The sequence below is a fragment of the Atheta coriaria genome, unplaced genomic scaffold (assembly GCF_025399875.1).
Source record: "Atheta coriaria isolate IRGN ID8LTWV9N9 unplaced genomic scaffold, Caltech_Dcor_3.1 hic_scaffold_8_pilon, whole genome shotgun sequence".
Classification (NCBI taxonomy): domain Eukaryota; kingdom Metazoa; phylum Arthropoda; class Insecta; order Coleoptera; family Staphylinidae; genus Dalotia; species Dalotia coriaria.
Genome location: NW_027045450.1, coordinates 6448656 through 6470355, shown reverse-complemented (window position 1 = coordinate 6470355; position 21700 = coordinate 6448656). Strand labels below are relative to the sequence as shown.

The following is a 21700-nucleotide window of genomic DNA, read 5'->3' as shown; positions in this document are numbered from 1 at the left end:
GAAATAACCGAAATTCTAAAAATTCAATAAAAAAACTCGAAAATAAGAAATATTCAACTTTACTCGTAAATGTCAAATAATTTAACAAAAATATTTTCACCTGTTTTCACCCATTCAACCCCAAAAAACCCTTACACATGTTTGTGTTAATATTATGTGACCGCAAAGTGCGATTCACAATAGACTCACTCACTCCCAGCGATATTACTCCAGATAAGCGCAAATAATACACACCTACAGCGGCAAAAGAGAAACGTGGGAACAACAGCGCAAAATTTACAAATTCACATTGGCTGGCTATTGTAGCTAATACACAATCTGAAGTAGAAATACTAAATACAAAATTATCATAAAATATGTGAATCTAACAAAACTAACATAAAAACCGATCAAAAACATTCTGGAATTTTCGAGCAGTGTTTACGTAGGCAGCCGGATCGATCCATAGGGCTACATTTCAAGTGCTCTAGGTGTGTATCACGAAAATCTCCCGAGTGTGCTGTGTTTTCTTAACATGCCCGCTCTTTGAAAATACTAGAAATTAAACACAGTTTTAATCCTCGGCGTTTCGAAAACATGACAATATTTCCAACGAAGATGATTGGACAGTTTTTGAATTGCGCGCGGGACCGCATTGTGCGCCGTCGGCGTGTCTGGCATTGCTTAAAACAATATCAAAACACAACTTATTTGACAGGCATTTGTGTATAATTTTATTATCCCGCATTATGCTACATTATATTATATAACGCTTTAAGACGCGCGCGCTGTCTTTTGTGCGCCGTGCGCGCTGGCACTTCACTCGGCGGCGCGCTCGCATTCACCGCCACATCCACATCATCATCATCATCCTCACTCAAGCCTCTTGATCGTCGTTTTGTCTTGGGCTCTTCATCGCCTCACACCGCTTGTTGTGCATTGTTGTATTATATAAATAACGCTCATAAACGTCGATGAAATGTCGATGGAGCGCTCGACGGCGGAATAGACATTGCGGGCATTGTTGCATTGTGCCGTGGACGAGACGACGACTTAAGGGAAGCTCATTAAACCCTATTCAGTGTATAATTTGCAAATTCACGATTTGTCATCATCCAGATAATAACATAACCTAAATTTATGTTTATTAACGGAGAGAAAATTGATGTATAAGTAAATAATCATTACAAATGGTTGTTTTAAGACATTTTTAAACAAATTGAGAGTTTTAAAGCACTGGAGATGAAAGTACAACTGTATTTCTATTGAATAACTTTAAAAAATTTAGAACAACTTTTGTTGTTTCCGAGAAATATTAAAATTAAGAAAAAAAAAACGAAAAAATTGTTTTAAAATGACAACTATTCAACTTTAGAGAAGTTTTTATGACATTTCCAAATAAATTTCTATAAATTCCACTAAAAAACACTTTGAAAAGATCCTTTTCAATAAAATAAAATCAAGAAAACAATAACAACCCTTGTGAATCAGCAGATATAACTATTATTCTTTGAAAAGATCGCAAAACAGGTGTTTTTAATCAAAATAAAACCGTTTTTAAAAAAGTTTTCCCAAAAAATCAAAGTATTCGTCTTCCTTAATCAAATTAAAGCAAATATATCAAAAACCACCCATGTAATTTCCAAGAAATAACCAAAATATTAAAAAATATCAAAAAAACACTTCAAAATCCCAAAAAATCAACTTTAAAAACGTTTTCTTAACATTTTCAAACAGATTTCTAGAAGAATTTCCAAGTACCATACAAATCAAGTTCCTTTCTTGATAAAATACCAAAAAGAAAACAATAACAACCATTTTTTAAAAAGATTTTTTAATAAAACGAAACCTTTTTTCAAAAAGGTCCAAGGAATGTCGCCATGCTCGCCATTATTTTGTTAGCAGAGGGACGCTTTGTTTGGTGGTAGCTGGAAAAGTGAAGACACTGAAGCATCTCTTCAGTCTCCGGTCGATCGAAGGCAAACGTCGTCGAGTGTTTGCTGTAAGCGAACTCCGGTGGACATTACACGCTCGCACCCGAAAGACAAACAACGCCAACAACCCGTCGACATTCAAGAGGTGATAATGTGAGGTTATGATGACGACAAAACGCAACATTATACGCCATGCTATATGCAGGAACAAACATCGGACTGAAAATGTTGGCTCCGAATGTCTCTCATCGACTTGAATTTTGGTTTTGTCGAACTAAATATTTGCCACTCCACTCCACTCCAGACATTCCCCTTTCTCGACACCTTCATGTTTTATGTAACTTGTATGCAAATAGCCCCCGACGAGTGTAGTCCGCGCGCGGCGGCTGTTTCGCTCTGCTCGACGACCAACCCGAAATGCGCCCGCCGACCAACCCCCCGCCCCTTGCGCGGCGCGTATTCCCAAACCGTGGTGCGCCTTCTTCATCCATCCACAGTCGGGGTTTTTTATTGAATTATTTTATTCCGCAACGCCACACCAACAAATTCTCCTTCATCCCTCAGCCAGACACCGAAAAGGTTTCCATGTTTCCATGCATTGCACGGCTTTTGCTTTCTGTTTTGCGCCGCTGCTGCTGCTGCATTTGTGTATTCTCGATGTGTGTGTGTGTGAATACATTTCGGTTTACACCCTTCGCGAACAAAGGCACCCGGAGCTGCCGGCTCCAGCCGCCCCGCGCGCACACCTTAATTCCTTCAATTATCCGCGCGGGGAGAAACTTTAAACGCCGCCCGTCGGCAATAACTGTTTTCCATGTTTCGCCATGTTTCTCGACGTGCAGGCGCGCTGTGTTTCAATGTTTCACCAACCCCTCTCTGACAACCCCAACTCGTTAGACGTGTAATTAACAGTTTAGCGTTTACAAATCGCTAAATTCAAACTTTACTCGACTCCACCGCAGCAGTAAAATATCAATACATGCGAAACATAAATTTATGAAATTTTATTTTCCTGTGGAACGAAAAAAGTGTTCGTGCATGAATTTCATTCGCATATTTTCACACTTTTTGCTTGTTACGCGGCGGTTACTTTTGCTTTTTTCGCTTCCCTTCCAAGGAAAATATATGTTAAATGTTTTTTGCGCTGTTTGCCGCAGGATAACTCTGCACAATTCCACTTTTATCCATAATTTCAATTTAAATATCCGGTGAGTGACTCAAAATGTATTAATTTTTTTTTCTGATGAGACGTTGACTGTTTTGAGTGACATCACATGTGGGCCCACCCACCTACTGCGTGCAATTTTGCGTTTACACATTCATGTCACTCTTCGGCGTGTTCTTCTTCCGCGATGCGCTGAATTGACTGGCGAAGCGACGGACGTGTGTATGCGGAATATTTATCATTTACATGATGGCGGCGCGAGCGCGTGGGGAAAAATAAGATCAAAAACGTTTTTGCATCGTTTTTACCGTTTGCATGGGCGTCGCGCACGCCGAACAAAGGCAGCCAACAACATCAAACATGTTTTGTTTTCGTATGCGACTATATTGCGATATTTTTAAGGTTGTACAAGATAACTCGTGTGTAGAGTGAAAATAAGAATATAGGCAATTTGTCATACACCAATTTTCACGCCAATTCAAGCAAACATTTCGAGCTTATTACAATTAGCCGTAATAATTTATAGATTATTCATCAATCACACTAGTCCGCATGTGTCATTATAGTTTAAGGTAAAGAATATACATTTGTTTAATGATTTTGACTACTTACAGTTATAACTTTGTTGTTTTTCTTGATGCAAACTCATTTTTTGTTTTCGTATGCGACTGTATTGCGATATTTTTAAGGTTGTACAAGATAACTCGTGTTTCGAGTGAAAATAAGAATATATGCAACTTGTCATACACCAATTTTCACGCAAACTCATGCAAACGTTTTAAGGTTATTATAATTAACCGGAATAATTTATAGATTCTTCATCAATCACACAAGTCCGCATGGGTAATTATAGTTTAAAATATAGCATACACAATTGTTTTATGATTTTGTCTACTTACAGTGAATACTTTGTTGTTTTTCTTGATGAAAACACATTGTCTAGTTGGACTCGACACACTCATGGAACAAACAGGTTACTCTTAGCGTATAGGCAACCATACATACACCAAACTAACAAACCGAAAATCATACACTGAGTGACACAATTCTCATAATCTCATAAACTAGTTTCCTTAAATAACTACCTGACAACCTATCTCAATCTATGAGCATATGTCCAATGATGAATGTGCGAAACTCACACCACACACTTTCAATTGATTATTTCAGCCAGCCACTTCAATTCCATCTTTACCTGAGTTTCTCGGCGTTTGATACGGATACAAATACACGATGTGTTTCAAGATGGCGGCTGTTTTAGTCGGCGTCTCGAAAATTACACCCCGCGGCACGATAGCACTCTAAAACGATAAAAGCCGCAGCGCCGCCAGAGGAAAAATAACACACGACAAGCGATCGCTCATTAATTAGCGCCGATGCGCCGGCAGAGACAAGAGAGTCATCGTTTCCTTTACACTCTTTTACTCGTTTACACACACAGTTGCCAACACAACACGCGCTTTATATCGTCGATATGCTTCTTTTTCAATCTTCAACAATTTCAAAATATATTATTTACAGGCGCGTATTTGATTGAATTTAAATTTTCAATTTCAAAGTTGAATAACTCAAGAAGTATTCGTCGTAGGATCTTGAATGATAGCTTTTTAGAAAGATAGTTTAACAGAGAATCTAATTATCTTTGTTTTAAACATATTGGTGTAGCCATTTTCACGTAATAAAGGTTTAAGTGAAAAAAATCAAATTTAAGGTTAATTTTTGCTTTTTTCTGCAATATTTCACAACATAACCTCCTAAAAATAGATATACTAACCTTTTCTCATAAAGAATTAACAACAGAATCGATTAAAACCTCATATTTCTCTCTGGAGGAAATTCTATGGCTTCTAGATGCTTTTAAAGTTATTACTTTGCATAAAATACGCCCCTGTGCGTTTCAACTTAGTTCCTCGTCATCCTGGTCATCATCGCCGGCAATTACGCGCGTTATCTTTTTCTATTGTATCGCCGACGTGTAAATATTTTCCCGAATAAATGCATATTCGCCGCGGTAAGTGCGTTGATGGCTTGCGGCGTGTTTCATCTTGCTAAACCGTTGTTTACTCAAAGAAAGCCTTCAGGATGTGGCTAATTATTGTGTCAGCTTCGACACGTATCAGTTATTAATGCATTCACGCCTTTTCTTTTACAATCTAGGTCAATTTATGAATATTTCACTTAAAAATCACCTCAAATCGCCTTAAAAACGACTATCCTTCAAAATATTTATTTACCAACACAAAAATTCTCGAAAATATCATCTAGCATATCAGATGAACATGTTTTACCTAAAATACCACTTAGATGAGTGATTGTAGCACGCATAAAGTGTGATTTTGTGTCTATTGCAGTGTCGGCTACTAAAATGGCGTCTTGAATGCATTGTGACGCCTTTTTGACAGCTTCCAAGGTTCGGATTGTGTTGAATTGCACATCATCCGGATTAAAATCGTAATAACTACAAAAATATAATATTTTTAAACAAAAATTAAGTTTTTGTTGATATTTTACTTACATTTCTTTGATTTGTTGATTAAAACAATCAAACAACTTGTCAACACCGTAATTATTAACAATTGAAGTCCCAATTACGTTTTTCTCTTGTAATAACTCATTAAAATGTGTTTTATCTTCGCTTTTAATTAAATCTAGTTTAGTAATAACTACAATGGTGTTTTTCACAAATAAACTTTGAAAATTTTCATTTTCTGGTCTTACCAAACCAGAAACAAACATATCCTCCACATATTCACTCAAAATCTTCGCTGGTTTAGCAGATAAATACTTCATTGCATATTTTAAATAAATATCTGCACTGATAACAAGCACGTGAATAGCTGTATTATTATCAAACAGTATTTCAATGCTTTTCTTCATAGCTTCTGTTTCTATTCTATGTGAAGGATCATTATAGAAGCCAGCAGTGTCTGTGAGGTTAACCGGATATCCGTTTAAGTCCATTCGTACTTGTATCAAGTCCCTAGTTGTGTTTGGACTATCACTCACGATTGCACGGTCTTCAGAAGTGAGTGCGTTGAGTAAAGATGACTTACCCACGTTGGTCACGCCGTATAATGCTATATTTAACCCGGTTTTGATTGTGAATCCTTTCGCGCTTGTTGTAATCGCCTGCGTTAGTTCATTTTGTATTTGCGTTAGTGTTGTGTTTATATCGGCCATGTTGATTGTAACATCGTCTGTATCACCGAATTCGATGTGACCGTCGATTACGCTCGTTGCGTCTGATAAACGGCTGATCCATTCGTTGATCTTTTTAGATTGGACTCCTCTACTCATTGCTAATGCCTTAGAAAATAATTTATAACTTAATAAATTCATTTGAAACACTCTTAGTATACATAAAATACGTAATATGTATATTTGGTTGCCTATACTCAAACAACTTACTTGTTTTCTTTGAATATCTGTTTCTGCATTCAATAAATCTCTTAAACCTTCTACCTCTGCCAAATCCATTTTGTTATTGTAGAAAGCTCTCCTTGTAAACTCTCCAGGTTCAGCAATACGTGCTAAATTAGTTTCTACTATGCCTTTAAGTAAACATTTGATAATTGCTGGACTTCCATGCACTTGTAATTCAATGATATCTTCTCCTGTAAAACTATTTGGTCCTGGAAACCATAAAACCAGTCCTGTATCAACCAATCCTTTATTGATAGGATGATAAATTTTTGCAAATGTAGCATATCTTGGCTTTAATTTTGTATTTTGAAGAATCATAGAACTAAGTGGCAAAGAATTGGAACCAGATATTCTAATAACCGCTACACCACATGCTCCACTACCTAAAACATCAAAATTAAGCTTAATTACTCAATAATTTTAGTGTTTGAAAGCTCTACCTGATGCTAAAGCACATATTGTATGTTTATGCAACGGTAAATCACTTAATTTACTTTGGTTTGTCTTAAAATCGTTAAAACTTCGTGTTTTGGGGTTATATCACTGTAATATCTCCCATGCGGTTTTTCATTAATTTTAAGAGAAATACACGTTGATTCTTTAAATAAATTGGCAGAAGAACAGATTGAAACATTATTTACACGTTGTGGTATAAGTTTACATCGTAATATGTTTAAAAGTCGCATTATTTAAGTTTTAAATTTAAAAATACGCAAGTACAGAACAAAAACAAATCGTTTTCAAGTTTTAAGGTTAGAATACAAAACAAATCAAAGTATATAAACCGAGTGTTGCAGTTAAATATATAAAAAAGAAAACTAATAAATGATAAAACTATTGAAATAATATGAATTACTAGCACACCGATGCAGCTCTAGCGACAATTTTTTATTAATGCACAAATACGGTAACATTTAAATTGTATACATGTATAATATTAACAAGTTATTATTTGGTAACATGCTACACCTTTTTTAGTTTATCATTTATTTAGTTTTATTTTTTTTGCATCTTTTTTGAATTGTTTGTATTCGTCAAATAATAAAAATATGGCAATTGACTACAATTATGTTTAGTTTTGGGCGTGAGTGTAGTGAAACGGTCTGAAACTGGAGCTTTTTTCAGACATTTTGATTAATAACTCAAGAAGTTACAAAACTACAATGATAATTCTTTCAAAATTCGCTTCTGGATAAAATTCTACGTATAATATACAATAATCAAAAGAAATAGATGAGTATAAACAAAATTACAAGCCTACAAAGTATGTTTTTAGTAGTTTTAACAATTTTTACTTAAATTGTTTATAACTAGTAGTAGAAATCAGTTATAAACAAAAACTTTGCATAGAAATGCGCAGAATTTAATATTAAACAAACCAGTGAAAGAAATTTTGTAAAAACTTGTATAGTTTCTTAGTAATTAATCAATAACTGCAAAAAACACAATTTTTCCAGATATTTTCTCTTAGTTTTTACTAAATTACTCGATAACTAGAAAAGTTAATTAATTAATCTTTCAACAAAGTATTCCGCATTAAATTCTTGAATAAATAAAGCAAAGATAATATCGCATAACTACAACAAAAGTTACAGCAAAATTCAATCAAACACGGTTCAAAATGAACAAAAACACAAATTTGACAATAACTAATCATAGAAACAAGTTACAGCAAAAGAATTTCTATGAAAGAAGTAGAATTTACTACAGATTCAACTTATATCAAAATATCAACTGCAACTTATCACGTTATCGAGTAATTAACAGAAAACAGCTTCAGACCGCCACACTACACATATGTATCAGAATGTATCATTTCGTTACATCTCCAGTCTGCACGCTAGTAGTAACTCCTATCCGCTGATGATTGGATAGTCGAATAGTTGCAATGTGCAAGAATAGGTTTTGATCGGTGTGAGAATGAAAAGAACAGTCGAAACCCTCGAATCTTATTGCTCAAACTCGCTCGGAATCTGAATCACGGAGCAATACGAACAGCACACACACACAGAACATTTGATCGGAGATTTGAGTGTTGTGTATCGTAGAATGGAATTATCGCCGCATAACTTATCTGCAGTTAGAAGTATTTATACGTTTAAAGAGATCAATGCTATCGTTTATAACTTTACGTGTTGCTTGTTTTTATGTTTTACTGTCACAGCAAGTAGAATCGTCGATAATATTCGTGTTGGCTCAACAAATGATCAATTGAAAACGACTTATAACAATAGTAGCCTTAATAATTTTTTGTCATCCGCCATCTTCTGCATCATCATCATCATCATCATATATATATATTTATATACTTATATAACTTTATATTATTATATCTAATGTATTGTCTTGAACCAGATATACATAAGTTAAGTACTTTTACGCAAATGTCACAATTTACAATCAGTTTGCCTCCATTATCATCCACCGCTATTCTCGTTTTTGTGTGTTGCCATTGTTGAAAATCGTGCGCGACTATGAATCCCAATATTATCGGTGTACTTGAACAAGTGGAACTTCTAGCGAGACTATCACTCGGTATAGACATACAAAGTTTATGGCATTATAAGGCATACAAGTCGTTCGACCCTCCACCTCAACAAGTACACTTTGATCCTAACCTCACTCTGCGCGTCTCTCACCCCCACCCACCCACTCGCGGAATTGGAGTACACCTAGTAGTAGCAAGTAAATCGAAAATCGAATTTGTGTGTGAATTGAAACCATCTCGTTCGCCATCAATAGTTGTGTGATGTATCATCATTTCTCATAAACCATCTCATAATAGAACATCAATAACATGAACGTGACAACAATCATTCTCTCAATCATCAATCTTTAACGATATGCACTCGAATTGTGCGGTGTTGGTTGCCAACATTTCGCGTCGTATGTCCACAATACTTTCTCGCACACCACGACTCTTACTCTTACGTGTAACATTTATAAATCGTATGATAAATTCTGTAATTGATATCGCCCCGCAATAAATCTCTCATTCGCCTATGTGATGCTTTCAAAAGTAAAATAAATAATAGAAACTAAGGTTATGCGCGCCGGCCGCCATTTTGTAATGCTCGTGAGTATGCATATGATGCAGTATAATCTTAGTCTTAGTAATATCGCTCAAAGAATAGTTAAGTATTTGTTTTTTGTTTTCATGTTTAACATTTCGCTCGTCCTGGTTGTGTCCGCCATCTTGTTTCGATGTGTGCAGTTTCCGCCAAACCCCAAGCAACGGAAGAAATTAATTACAATCTTGGTTTACACAACTTAAACGTATGTACAAAACTTATCGAGTCATTTGTTTTACGCGCGCGCAAACTCAATATCTATAGACTGCAGCAATTCGTGACTAAAAAACAACGACCAATGGGGTTTCAGTATCCGCGTCCCGCGCCTGCTCTTGTTGTCTTCTAGCCGGTAACTCATGGCAGAGGCACCTCCACCCGGACGTAGGACACCGGAAAGTAACCGGTGCGGCCATTCACACTACCTTCATACCAGTTGTCATCAATCTTGTTAATCAGCGTTATCACTTCATTCTCCTAAAAATTTAAGTATTGTATAAATTTAAATTTTGAGGTTATATATTTTGCTTACTCTAAATCCAAGTTCGCCAGGATTTTCCGGTTCAAAGTCATACAGCGCAATGCAACATGGCGCGCGTGTCATTGGCGTTCTGGCCGGAGATTTCATCGGGGACGGCAGTGGCGACGCTGTGCGGCAAACAAGCAAATTAATACACAAAATCAAATATTTGAGGTTATAAGCGGCGTTGTTCGTTATAAAATCATGAATATTACAAGTTGTAGACGTCGACAACAATCACGATAAAACACAAAATCGGAAGAAGTACAGAAGAGCGAAAGAAGTGAGAAGAGTCTGTGTTGTTTACCATTGGCGGAATGCTGTCCGGGTAGCAACTCCAGATGATGCGGCTTGTTTTGCGGCGAAGACTGCTGTGATGAGCCTAGCAACACATCGGCGTGAGAACAGTTGAGGCAGTCGGCGAGGCGACGCACCAAACTTGCAGCGCTCATTTTTATTACACGCGCACAGGTTTCGCACGTCGCAAGAATAAAAGAAGTAAGCGAGAATAGAGTGAAAGTGGGGTTAGCTTGCAAGATGGCGGCGGCTATGCGGAGTAAACAACTACAAGTGAAACAAATGAAACACGCACTGCGTAGCCAAGCGTACTGCGAACTGCCGGGTCTGGAAAAGTTCGACGCGGCCAAAATTAAGTTCTGGCCGGAGGCCAAACAGTTCGCAGACGCATATGCGGACACCTACACATCGAGCACACATTGCGCATCAACATGCAAAAGGTCAAAACGCGGCCGAGGGACAAGGGTGGAGCGCGTGGCACGCGGAAGGGAATTCTCTAACCTCTCACAAAACGTAAACAAACGTAATATTCATCAAATTATAAATAATCATTAGTAAAATTAGAATTAGACTAATCTCTTACTTGTTTTTTTTAGGTTTTTAGTAAATTGTTAATGTTTAAATTATAGTAAATGAAGAAATTAAAAGTACCTGTACTCCATGGGTCAAGGTCAAGGATATACGTTTGCGAGGAGGGTGGCTGGCGGTGATTGAGGTTGGGTTTCGCAGGAGCAGGACGGCCAATCGCGTGCGGGGCTGCGGCTGCTTGAAGCCGTACGCGGGCGGCGGAGCGTGCGGGGTGTACGGCGGCGGGGCGGTGGGAATGATCTGCGGGTGGTGTGTACCGTTCATGTCCGTGTCGCCTTCGAGGTGCAGCTCGGCGATCGGCTTCGGTACGAACTCCACCTTTGGGCGGCTAGCTGCTTCATCTTTCCTACAATTTACATGGAAATTTTAGGTTATGTTCAAAATTTAATTTATTTTTTTAAAATTACTTTTCGTGTAGTGTTTCGACGAGAACCTTGATGATTTCCGTGCACTGGCTGTGATACTCGTAGAGTCCTTCGGCGAACGTGGCTAATTGAGAAATCTGCTCGATCTAGAAACACAATTGGTTTACAATGGCGACAATGATCATTTTGTGAATTGGCACTTACGTCGTTTTCTAGTAGATTGAACATTCCCATTTGGGCGAGATGCATGGATTCGGCGAATTTGTCCTCGGCCATTCGGATCTCGTCATCTGTAATATTTTTCGCACCTGTCGTATTGCACCCACCAACCACAGCACATGCACAATACGCAAAGAAAAAGGAAATGATCAAATCATAATCAACAACAAAATCATAACTTAACTTAAGTTTAAAAGTAAGTATACGTAATAAATACTTGGGTTTGTCAAAAAGTAACTAGTTGTGGGTCAAATTCAGAAAATCGAGGTATTTTTCAATTTAAAATGCGATTATTTGTTAAATTAGAGTGTCTATCAAGTTAAAATTTGATGTAACAATGTATTGTTACTAGATTTAAAGAGTGGCTTAAGAGAAATGTTCTTCAATTAATATTTTTTGATTTTTTGACTGAAAAAGTTCTAAAATTTCACTAAAAAGTGAAGTTTTTTCATATCAAACCTAATTATCTCAGAAACTACGACTCTGATAAGGTTGAAATTTGTAATAGTAAAGTATTATTATAATTTGAATAATGTGACCAAAGAAATTTTCATTGCTACAATTACTTTTTGAATTATCGCAAATAATTGCTACCAAAATTGGGTTTTTCTTGAAAATGACTTATTTTTTCACTTTAAACCTGATTATCTCATAAACTATTGCATCGATCAGGCCCAAATTTGTTCTAGGCACATATTGTTATAGTATAAATAAAGTGACCAAAGGATTTTACAATCCGACAACAAGTTTTTGAATTATAACAAAAAAATTGCACAAAAATTGCACTTTTTTCTAAAATGACCATTTTTTCAATTTTAAAGGCGATTATTTCAAAAGCGACTGCACCGATCAAGTTAAAATTTACTGTAGTGACTTATTATTATCAAATTAATACGTTTTGAAGTAGAAAATAATATTCAAATAAAAATTATACAAGTTATAAACAAAAAAGTGCAAAAAAGTCATTTTTTTCGTAAAATTACTCTAATTTTACTTTCAATTATAGTAATTTTAACCCATTTAACAGGATATTTATCATCTACATAAATTACCCTTACTTTCATACATATTCTTTTGACAAAACCCAAGTTACCTCCACTAAAAACTACAAAACCGTCTAAAAACTCGACGAAAAAAGCCAATAATTCTAATTCTAATCCAAATATACCAAACATCTAACATTATTTATCTATCTCACAGGGGTGTACCAACAAATGTTATAGTTAATAAGTTCAGCCCGTAGCAACTACGTAAATCAATATATTGTTCGATGCGAGCAACGCTGGAATGCTCGAGAATGAGTATAAGTGTGTTGGACGTACCGTTGGCGCGGCCCTGCATGCGGACAGGACTCGAATAGGGGCTCGCAACGCCCTTCGCTAAAACATGCATCACGTGCGTCCGAAAATACCAACAATTCCAATAAAACCAATACCAAGAATCAAGAAAATCAACAACAACAACACAACAAATACAACGATTTCAATTTCGGTATTATTTAGATATAGGTACTGTGAATAGTTTCACGAACTTTTTTTTTAATTCCGTCGTGTTGCAAATCGATAATTTCGTGGTGTGAGTGTAAAGAAAGCCACGCAGGGTGTACTGACCTTTCGCCTGACGCCGTCGCTTACAATCAAAGTCCAACCGGCGTCCCTGCAATTTTTTCCGATGATGCTGAAACAAAAACATCAAATTTTTAGGTTTAATTTAACCTGATTTGGATATTTTTAGGTTATATTGATGAAAGTAATAATTTATTAACTCCTCAACTTGGAAAATATTGATTTTTAGCAATTTAAAAAATTCAAATTGTTTTAAAAAGAATGTTTTTTTCGGCAATTTGCGCTATAAACAAGCCAAAAATATTATTAAAACAATTATTTTTTCAAATAGGCCCTTCCTAATATATTAATTAATAAATATGTAAAATTTTGTTGAAATCAGATGGATATATTTCAAGATAAACGCGTTTTAAGTGTTAGATTAGTGCAAATTTGGCATTATTTTGAAAAAATATTTTCAAAACGTTATACATAACTTTTAAACTAATGTCTGGATTTTTATGAAATCTTCAGATTATATAGTTTATAATGTGTACTAAACTATGTGAGTCAAAATTTAAACAAATATTAATTATTATAAAAGTTACAACAATTTTAATTCATAAAATATGAAATTTTCAAAATTTTTGAACAAAAAAGTCAATTTTAAGCCAAATATCAAATTATTTTGCAAAAATCCAATAATATACTCAATAATTAATAATCCTACTAAATTTCAGGATAAATAAATTATTACTTTCCAAGATATTAGCATTTAAATTTAAAAAATATGTAAGTTTTCAATACGCACCATCACTTCTTTAAGATCCTTAGTCTGAAGATGATGCAGCGGTTCAAGGAAGTTCTGCTTGATGTTGTCATCCAAGGAGTATTTCACGTCGGCCATTTGCTTAAGCGATTCGCCCATCTCGACCATCGCCTGGCCGAACATGCTGTCGTCGCCTAGCTTCCGGCCGTAGAGCAGCATGCAGTCGCCGAGGACGCCCTCTGGCTGCGGGTAGGTGTTCTGCTTGGCTTGTCCGCTCAGTTTGCTGATGCCCTTCACGGCGGCCATCTTGGCGCGCGCGGTGGGGTTCGGCTGGAGGTATTCTTTCGTTTTCAACTGCAGTTCTTCGACTAATTCGAATGTTACGTCGGTTTTCTAAGTGAAAAATAAGAAGACGAAAAAAGAAATTTGATTAGTTTTATAGGTTATGAGGGGTTTTTAAGATTAAGCTTACTCGTTCCATTTCCATAAAGTCCATGTCCAGCTTTGTGCCCTCCGCACCGCCCATTTTCTCTGTCATGTACTGAAAAATAAGAGAAAATTAATGTTTAGATGGATTTTTTGTTTTTTAGTAAAATTCTTACTTGATTGCATTTGTTTATCTGTTTCTTCAGCCCGGCGAACGCCATCTTGAATGTTTTGTTGTCTCTCTATCTTCTTAAGGTGCTACTGTATGTAAACTGCAACAATCAATTAAAAATAACATTAAAATTGAAACAAACAAGTAGTAATTGTAAAAAACTACGTATTTTTCATTTCAAACCTAATTATTTCAAAAACTACTGCTCCAATATAGCTTAAATTTGTTGTAGCTATGCATTGCTATCAACTGAATAAGTTGACCAAAGGAATTTGCATTACAACAATAACTTTTAAGTTATTGCATATAAATGTTACCAAATTTAGGCTTTTCTTGAAAATTACTTATTTTTTTCACTTTCAACCCGATTATGTCATCAACTAATGCATCGATAAGGCCCAAATTTATTCTAGGCATTTATTGTTGTAGTATAAATAAAGTGACTAAAGGATTTTACAATCCGATAACTACTTTTTGAATTATAACCAAAAATTAGCACGAAAGTTGCACTTTTTCCTAAAGTTGGCATTTTTTCATTTTAATCCCGATAATTTCACAAACTATTGTATTTATCAGGCCCAAACTTGTTCTAGGTATTTATTGTGGTGGTATAAAGAAAGTTACCAAAGGATTTTACAATCCGCCAACAACTTTTTGAATTATAACACAAAATATGCACAAAAATGGCAATTTTTCTTATAAATTAACAATTTTTTAAACTTAAAATTTAATTATTTCATAAACTATATGACCAATAAAGTAAAAATTTGTTATAGCCTTGCTGCTTATAAAACTATAATTAAAACAAACAAGTTGTAATTGTAATGGTTCGCGGCTTGGCTAATTTTCGTTCGTTTGCAAAAGCAGTGAGAAAGTGGCGTGTGTCGCAATAGCAATACACAATCCAATTAGAGGTACACGAGGCGTGACAATGTCGACACCGTGCAAGTGCAGCACAGAAATAAAAACCTGCACACACAGAAATAAAACCCTCCTTTGCCGGTTTTTATTCCTTAAAAAAAAAGAAACAGAATTTTCTAGAAGATGAAAACTCCCGTCTGTGCCTTATTCAACCGTAGAATACGAATAAGATTGTTTTATTTACGAAGTGGTAGACATAAAACAGGATAACAGGATATCATACAGAGTGTTATAAATTACGTTTTATATTTAAAATTAATTATTTTGTTATACGCTGTGTATTTGAATGGATTTGCTGAATATATGTGTATTGCGTTTAATTAATAACTCGGAATGACATAAGAGTGAGTTGAGTGAGTTCTGCGTATTCATAACGAGAATTTATATGAGTTTATTCATAAAATGAAATTGCTTGCTTTTGCTTTTGATGAGAATATGTGAATGTGAATATAAATACATAGATAGAGGGAAAAAAGAAAATAAAAACAAAATTTGTTTGGTATTTTTTTAGGGACTGTAATTACATATGTACCTACTACGTAAATAATACGTAAATGTATGTGAGTTTGGGTATAGACTAAAATAACATGGAGGTGTAATCATCGAAATTATCTATGATGTATTGTAATGCCGTTTTTGTCAAGGTTAATATTAAGTAAGTAGATAAAAAAATATACGTAAATAATGTTTTTTTACGTAAGAAATGCGAATAATCAATAATAATTTTATAAATTAAGAGTATAACAATTTATTGGCTTCTTAATTTTTATAGAATGTTTTGAAAATAGTGATTTTTTAATTTTTTTCATAAAAAAACTGGAAATTGGTTGAAAAAACATAATTTTCTGCAATTTGCGCTATAAACTTGCTAAAAATATTATTTAAACACTTTCTTTTTAAAGTAGGTCCTTCGTAATATATTAATTAATAAATATTTTAAATTTGGATTAATTCACACCGACACAATACGAGATAACAGTGTTTGAAGTGTTGGATTATTGTAATTTTAGTATTATTTTGAAAAAAATATCTTCAAAACGTTATAATTTTTAAACTAATGTCTAGATTTTTATGAAAACTTTAGAATATATAGTTTATAAAGTGTACTAAACTATATAGGTCAAAATTTAAACAAATATTAAATGTCATAAAAGTTATAACAAATTTACTTAAAAAAACGTATAATTTTCAGTGTTTTTGAAAAACAAAGACGCTTTTAAGGCAACATTTATATCAAAATCAAATTATTTTGCAATAATCTTATAATATAATTAATAATAAATTAATACATCAAATTTTAGGTGAAACAAAATATTAATATCCAAGATATTCGCATTTAAACTTAAGAATATCAAAAATTAAAATAAAAAGTTTACGACTTTTGCACCTTTAAAAAAACGGTTACTATTACGAAATTTATTTTAAAAACACTAACACCCTATATATTACATCTCCGTTGACGTGTGCAACAAATTTTATGTTAATATAAACAGTTGTTCACGAGATATTCGCATCTAAAGTGCTTTCCAAGACTTTTCCGTTTTGTAATCATGAATTTATTTATATTCAAGGAAACCGGAAATGCAATTCCTGTCTGGGCGCACTCCAAAGCGGAAGAAGACAGAGTGCTAAAATGGACGACCATGAAGCAACAATAAATAAAATAAAATAAAACATAAAACAAAAAATAAAAACAACCAATTCATAAACCACCCAACCAACCAAACATCCAACCAAACATAACCTACTCATACTCATATTTCAAAACAGGTTAAGGTTATGTAATACTCCCTCAAACGAAATCAATAAACCGCGCATTTTTCTCATCTTGGCGCAAATAAATCTCATTCAACCACCCTCTGCGTGAATATTGCGTAAGCCACAGCATCATACATCCGCACACAGCCTTGAAATGATTTCAATTCTTGGCACGCACCACCACCACCACCTCCACCACCTACATTTCCTCACAGAGAGCCAAGAGAGAAACATCTTCATCTCTCTGGTGTACACTGCTCATCCTCACCCCCGCCTCCCGCCCCGCTGACCCAATTCCGCCGTCACCTTGACACGATATATATTTGCGAGAGCGGCGTCGCGCACAATGGGGCACCATCCCCGCGCGCCCGCGCAAAAATCGATAATTCGTCGGCGGCGGCAGCGGCGGCGGTGGTAAAAATGGGTCGCCGAAACACCAAATTAAATTACACCATAAATTCACACGTTTTCAAACATTACACAACACAAAATCAACTAAAATTAATTAAAAATCAAAATTAAAAAAATTAAAATAAACTGCGTTTTAATATTAACATCAACCACAGCTTCAGTATGAGAGATGTAGCAGTGTGATTGTAGCAGTCGTCGACATTGAGTATTGTTAACGTAAATTAATACTAAATTGAACACAATTCGTGTTCCACCTACCGTTGACTTTCGACTTCACTGCGCGCACATTAAATCCAAATATTCATTCACACAAATAAATTTAATATCATCCAATAGATAAAAATGTTTCTTTTTTTCTTCTTTTTATGTTAATTGCACTAAACTATAACTAGAAATATTATATTTTTGTTTTTCACTTGTGATTTGTGATTAGGATGTAGATGCGTGTTTTTTACCGCGTTGAGAGAGTCTGAGACCTGTGACTCTCGTGTGACTGTCGCCACACACACCGGCGGTTGTCGGTCGGTCGGTGTATCGACTGCGCTAACGCCAGAGGGACGCCGGCGCGCATTCCGCCGCGCGCAGTTATCGATATCCAGCCACCGACCACCACCACCACTACATGTGTAGGCAAGAGGGCGCTGTGTGGGCGATATATTAGCCGCCCCCGCGCGACATTTCGCACGTATTGTAGGTGCTGGTATACGAAAGTAAAGTTTAACTTTTGAAAGTTTTTCGAGGAATAATTGTATGTTATTTTATTAACATTAGGATTTTATCTATAAAAATAATGGAAAATATAGAGAGAGAATATGTAATTGTCTGTAATGAAGTGATTATTTGTTTGTTATCAAGTTGACTTCCTGTTGGATACAGACATTTGAATGGAAGAGTTGAAAATGTTGAAATAAAGACGAAAATAACGATTTAATGTTTAGGCATTAATGAATAGGCACTGTTTAAGTGTTAAATACAATATTTGTTCTATATTCATTTTATAAAATCAATGCCATAGTGTTATTCAATGTCTTTTTTTAAGGTTTTAATATTTAGAGAATTAAAAATTAATAAATAAGTAAAAAATCCATTTTAAGTAAAAATTGGCATGATTATTGAAAAAATAATAAAATCAAGGTTGTAATGATTAATTGGCTTCGTTATTTTATAAGATGTTTTTGAAAATATTGATTTTTCTCAATTTTTCCTCTAAAAATTGAAAATTGTTCAAAAAAACATGTTTTTCTGCAATTTGCGCTATAAACAAATTAAAAATATAATTTAAACAATTATTTTTTCGATTAGGTCCTTCCTAATATATTAATTAATCAATATCTTAAATTTTGATTAAATCATACCGATATAATTCGAGATAAACGCGTTTTAAGTGTTAGTTGAGCGTGATTTTGGCATTATCTTGAAAAAATATCTTCAAAACGTTATAATTTTTAAACTAATATATGGATTTTTATGAAAACTTCAGAATATATTGTTTATAATGTGTACTAAACTATGTAGGTCAAAATTTAAACAAATATTAATTGTCATAAAAGTTATAACCATTTTACTTAATAAAATGTCTAATTTTCAGTGTTTTTGAACAAACAAAGACGATTTAAGCCAAATTTTATATCAAAATCAAATTAATTGCAATAACCATATAATATACTTAATAATAAATTATTATACCAAATTATAGCTTAAACAAAACAATACTTTCCAAGATATTCACGAAAAAATCTTAATAAGTTCTTAATAAAAACAATATTTTTAATGGTTTCTATACTGAAATAATCACTGACCGATTATAATCCATTCATAACAGTATTTTTATCATCATAATGAACTTAAATATGGAAGAGATGGAAGTGGAGGTGGTGTTAGTAGTGGTGTGATGGTGGCGGGAGGATTGTAGCAGCGTACGCATCCCACGGCCTCCACGAATACATACCACACAATACTACTACAACAATTTTAGTGACGAACAGGGATGTTTTACAATTTTGCCACCCACGCCGTCCGCCGCCTCCGCAATTCGCCGGCGCGTAAGCTACACACGCAGCATTAGTATTCATTTTACTATTCTTATTCACATTTCAGTTGAAACACGCAGATTCATGCAAGTAATAAGCATGAATCAAATGAAAATGTGCATTGATTAATTCTCAATCAAATGTGTAGTGTATGTTTGGGGTTAATATTCGTAAAATTCGGCAAAACACATCACAAAATATCAGAAAAATGTGTATATATGGTTGCCTAGGAATAATTACGTAAGAATTTATTCATTAATGACATTTTCTTGTTTTATTTGATAAGAAATTTAAGTTTTAATCAAAATTAAAAATTTTTTCTTCATTTTCTTCGTTTTTTGCTTGTTTTTTTGAAGAAAAAAAAGTAAATAATAATTTTTTACCAGTCTGATGTCTAGACTATAATATAAACTAAATATTCTGACAATTTGTAAGATTTACAAATTGTTTAAAGTGATAAATTGATGCAATAAAAGAGAAAAATTACTCACCACTTACTTCAAACGCAAATATCTCAGAAACTATTCATTCAATCATCATAAAATTTACTATATACCTTCATTACATTACTAACAACATATTCTAATAAATAATAACAGTTTATCCTATTTATTTGCCATAATAATAACAAAAACAAACAAAAAACAAAAACAATATTATATTATTTTAATGAAAATGTACTTAATTCTAAACCTGAATGACTTGAGTGATGAAAGTTGTATTTTCCCACGAACTGGCCACTTCACTACACATCCAAACAACCATCAACTACATTTAATAAATAATTAATTGATGTCTACTCGTCGTACTTACTCATTCATTGTACTAGTCGTTGTCTTGTAGTAATCATAAACAGTCGGAGTAAAACATAAAATATTAACGAGTTCATTGTCTCAGCAAATCCAAATATAAAACAAGAATAGTCCTAAACCAAGTCTAAACCAAGATTATTGCTAATTTATCACGTACTGCGATTTGTACAACAAAATAATCGGTAATTATACGAAAATATTTGTGTTTTGGATGATAACTTGTTTGTTTGTGAACTAATGCAGAAAAATTCCATGTAGTCAATGATAATTCACTCCCACAGTCATTATCTACACGCACATGTTTTATTCGCGATGAAAATGTAAAGTTTTGTATAATTTTATGTGATTTTGCATGATTTGACAATATTTCCTGTCAAAAAATTATGCAACCCAATATACACCTTACATTCATTCAGTTTCGAAAACATTTCATCATGTTTTCTCGCACTTTTTAACAAATAACTCAAAAACTAAGCAAGATACAGTAATAATTCTTTCACTCATCGATTCTACATTAAATTCTGCGTCTAGACAACTTTTGTTTTTATTGTACAAAATGCTGTGTAATGCGTTATCGTCCCTTGAAGTTGGTTATGTAAAAAATTACAACACAACATGTTTATTTGTGTATAACTCACTGATAAAACTTGTTATCACTAAAATCACTGCATAAATAAATGTAGAATTTAATTCAAAGTTGATTAGTGCAAGAATTATCATAAAATCTTGTTTTGTTTAGAAGTTATGCATAAATATTTATTAGATAATTCCGGTTCTGTCCAGTTTGGACCGTAACACACGAAAATATCGATGTTTTTCGACGAGGTAAACGCACATGCGATTCATCCATTCATCATACTCCCAATCACCAACACACATCGCGCACTTCGATGTGTTCAATAGCGCCAGGTGTGCGTAAAAAGCCCCAAAATGTACTCACCTTACGTTCGGAGTTTTTTCCGCCTTGTTTATTGATGGAACAAATGAACGTCGCCCAAGTTGTTATTCGTTGCCTGACGACCAGTTGATATTCAATTGTTTTGTAGGCGGCTGATGCGCACTAGGAACGTAGCAACACTAATCACACCAGTTTTATTCAGTGCAACCGACGGGCACTGCCTCAAACGCAACAATTCCACTGGATTTACAGATGAACACAGATCAAACACGGATGTTGCTGTTCCGTTGTTGGTTGCTGGTGCGATAATGACAGTGGCGGATTCACAGTGAAATCGACAAACGACAAACGACCTCCTGCAGTGCAGATTACATCCCGTTAGATGTCGCTGCGCAATAACC

At 34.5% G+C, this 21700-nt stretch overlaps 2 protein-coding genes across 7 annotated transcripts; both read right to left on the bottom strand.

The window, feature by feature from the left end:
* Positions 1 to 5289: 5289 nt before the first annotated feature.
* LOC135797833 (tRNA modification GTPase MnmE) lies at positions 5290 to 7264 on the bottom strand. Its single transcript, XM_065310377.1, has 4 exons — positions 6942 to 7264; positions 6487 to 6884; positions 5594 to 6384; positions 5290 to 5536 (listed from the first exon to the last, which is right to left on the bottom strand). The coding sequence occupies exons 2-4, from the start codon at positions 6817 to 6819 to the stop codon at positions 5305 to 5307; spliced, it is 1356 nt and encodes a 451-aa protein (XP_065166449.1). The 5' UTR covers positions 6820 to 6884; positions 6942 to 7264; the 3' UTR covers positions 5290 to 5304.
* Positions 7265 to 7374: 110 nt separating this feature from the next.
* EndoA (SH3 domain containing GRB2 like, endophilin-A) lies at positions 7375 to 21640 on the bottom strand. 6 transcript variants are annotated; one of them, XR_010549635.1, is made up of 12 exons: positions 21342 to 21640; positions 14474 to 14569; positions 14344 to 14412; positions 13914 to 14264; positions 13169 to 13235; positions 12881 to 12937; positions 11544 to 11629; positions 11382 to 11485; positions 11038 to 11320; positions 10397 to 10471; positions 10102 to 10217; positions 7375 to 10046 (listed from the first exon to the last, which is right to left on the bottom strand). XR_010549635.1 is itself a non-coding variant. In XM_065310378.1 (12 exons), the coding sequence occupies exons 2-12, from the start codon at positions 14516 to 14518 to the stop codon at positions 9927 to 9929; spliced, it is 1179 nt and encodes a 392-aa protein (XP_065166450.1). In that variant the 5' UTR covers positions 14519 to 14569; positions 21342 to 21638; the 3' UTR covers positions 7375 to 9926. The 6 variants fall into 6 exon arrangements, 3 of the variants coding, with proteins under 3 accessions (XP_065166450.1, XP_065166452.1, XP_065166451.1); XM_065310378.1 differs by having other exon boundaries at positions 11232 to 11320; positions 21342 to 21638; XR_010549637.1 differs by lacking the exon at positions 10397 to 10471 and having other exon boundaries at positions 21342 to 21639.
* Between the last annotated feature and the right edge of the window lie 60 nt (positions 21641 to 21700).

Coding starts and splice junctions, on each gene's coding strand:
- LOC135797833 (XM_065310377.1), bottom strand. CDS start 6,819: ATGATTCTTCAAAATACAAAATTAAAGCCAAGATATGCTACATTTGCA. Junction 6,385..6,486: donor CAGATATTCAAAGAAAACAA/GTAAGTTGTTTG, acceptor TTATTTTCTAAG/GCATTAGCAATGAGTAGAGG. Junction 5,537..5,593: donor AATCAACAAATCAAAGAAAT/GTAAGTAAAATA, acceptor ATATTTTTGTAG/TTATTACGATTTTAATCCGG.
- EndoA (XM_065310378.1), bottom strand. CDS start 14,518: ATGGCGTTCGCCGGGCTGAAGAAACAGATAAACAAATGCAATCAA. Junction 12,938..13,168: donor GCGACGGCGTCAGGCGAAAG/GTCAGTACACCC, acceptor TGCATGTTTTAG/CGAAGGGCGTTGCGAGCCCC. Junction 10,047..10,101: donor CTGGCGAACTTGGATTTAGA/GTAAGCAAAATA, acceptor TTAAATTTTTAG/GAGAATGAAGTGATAACGCT.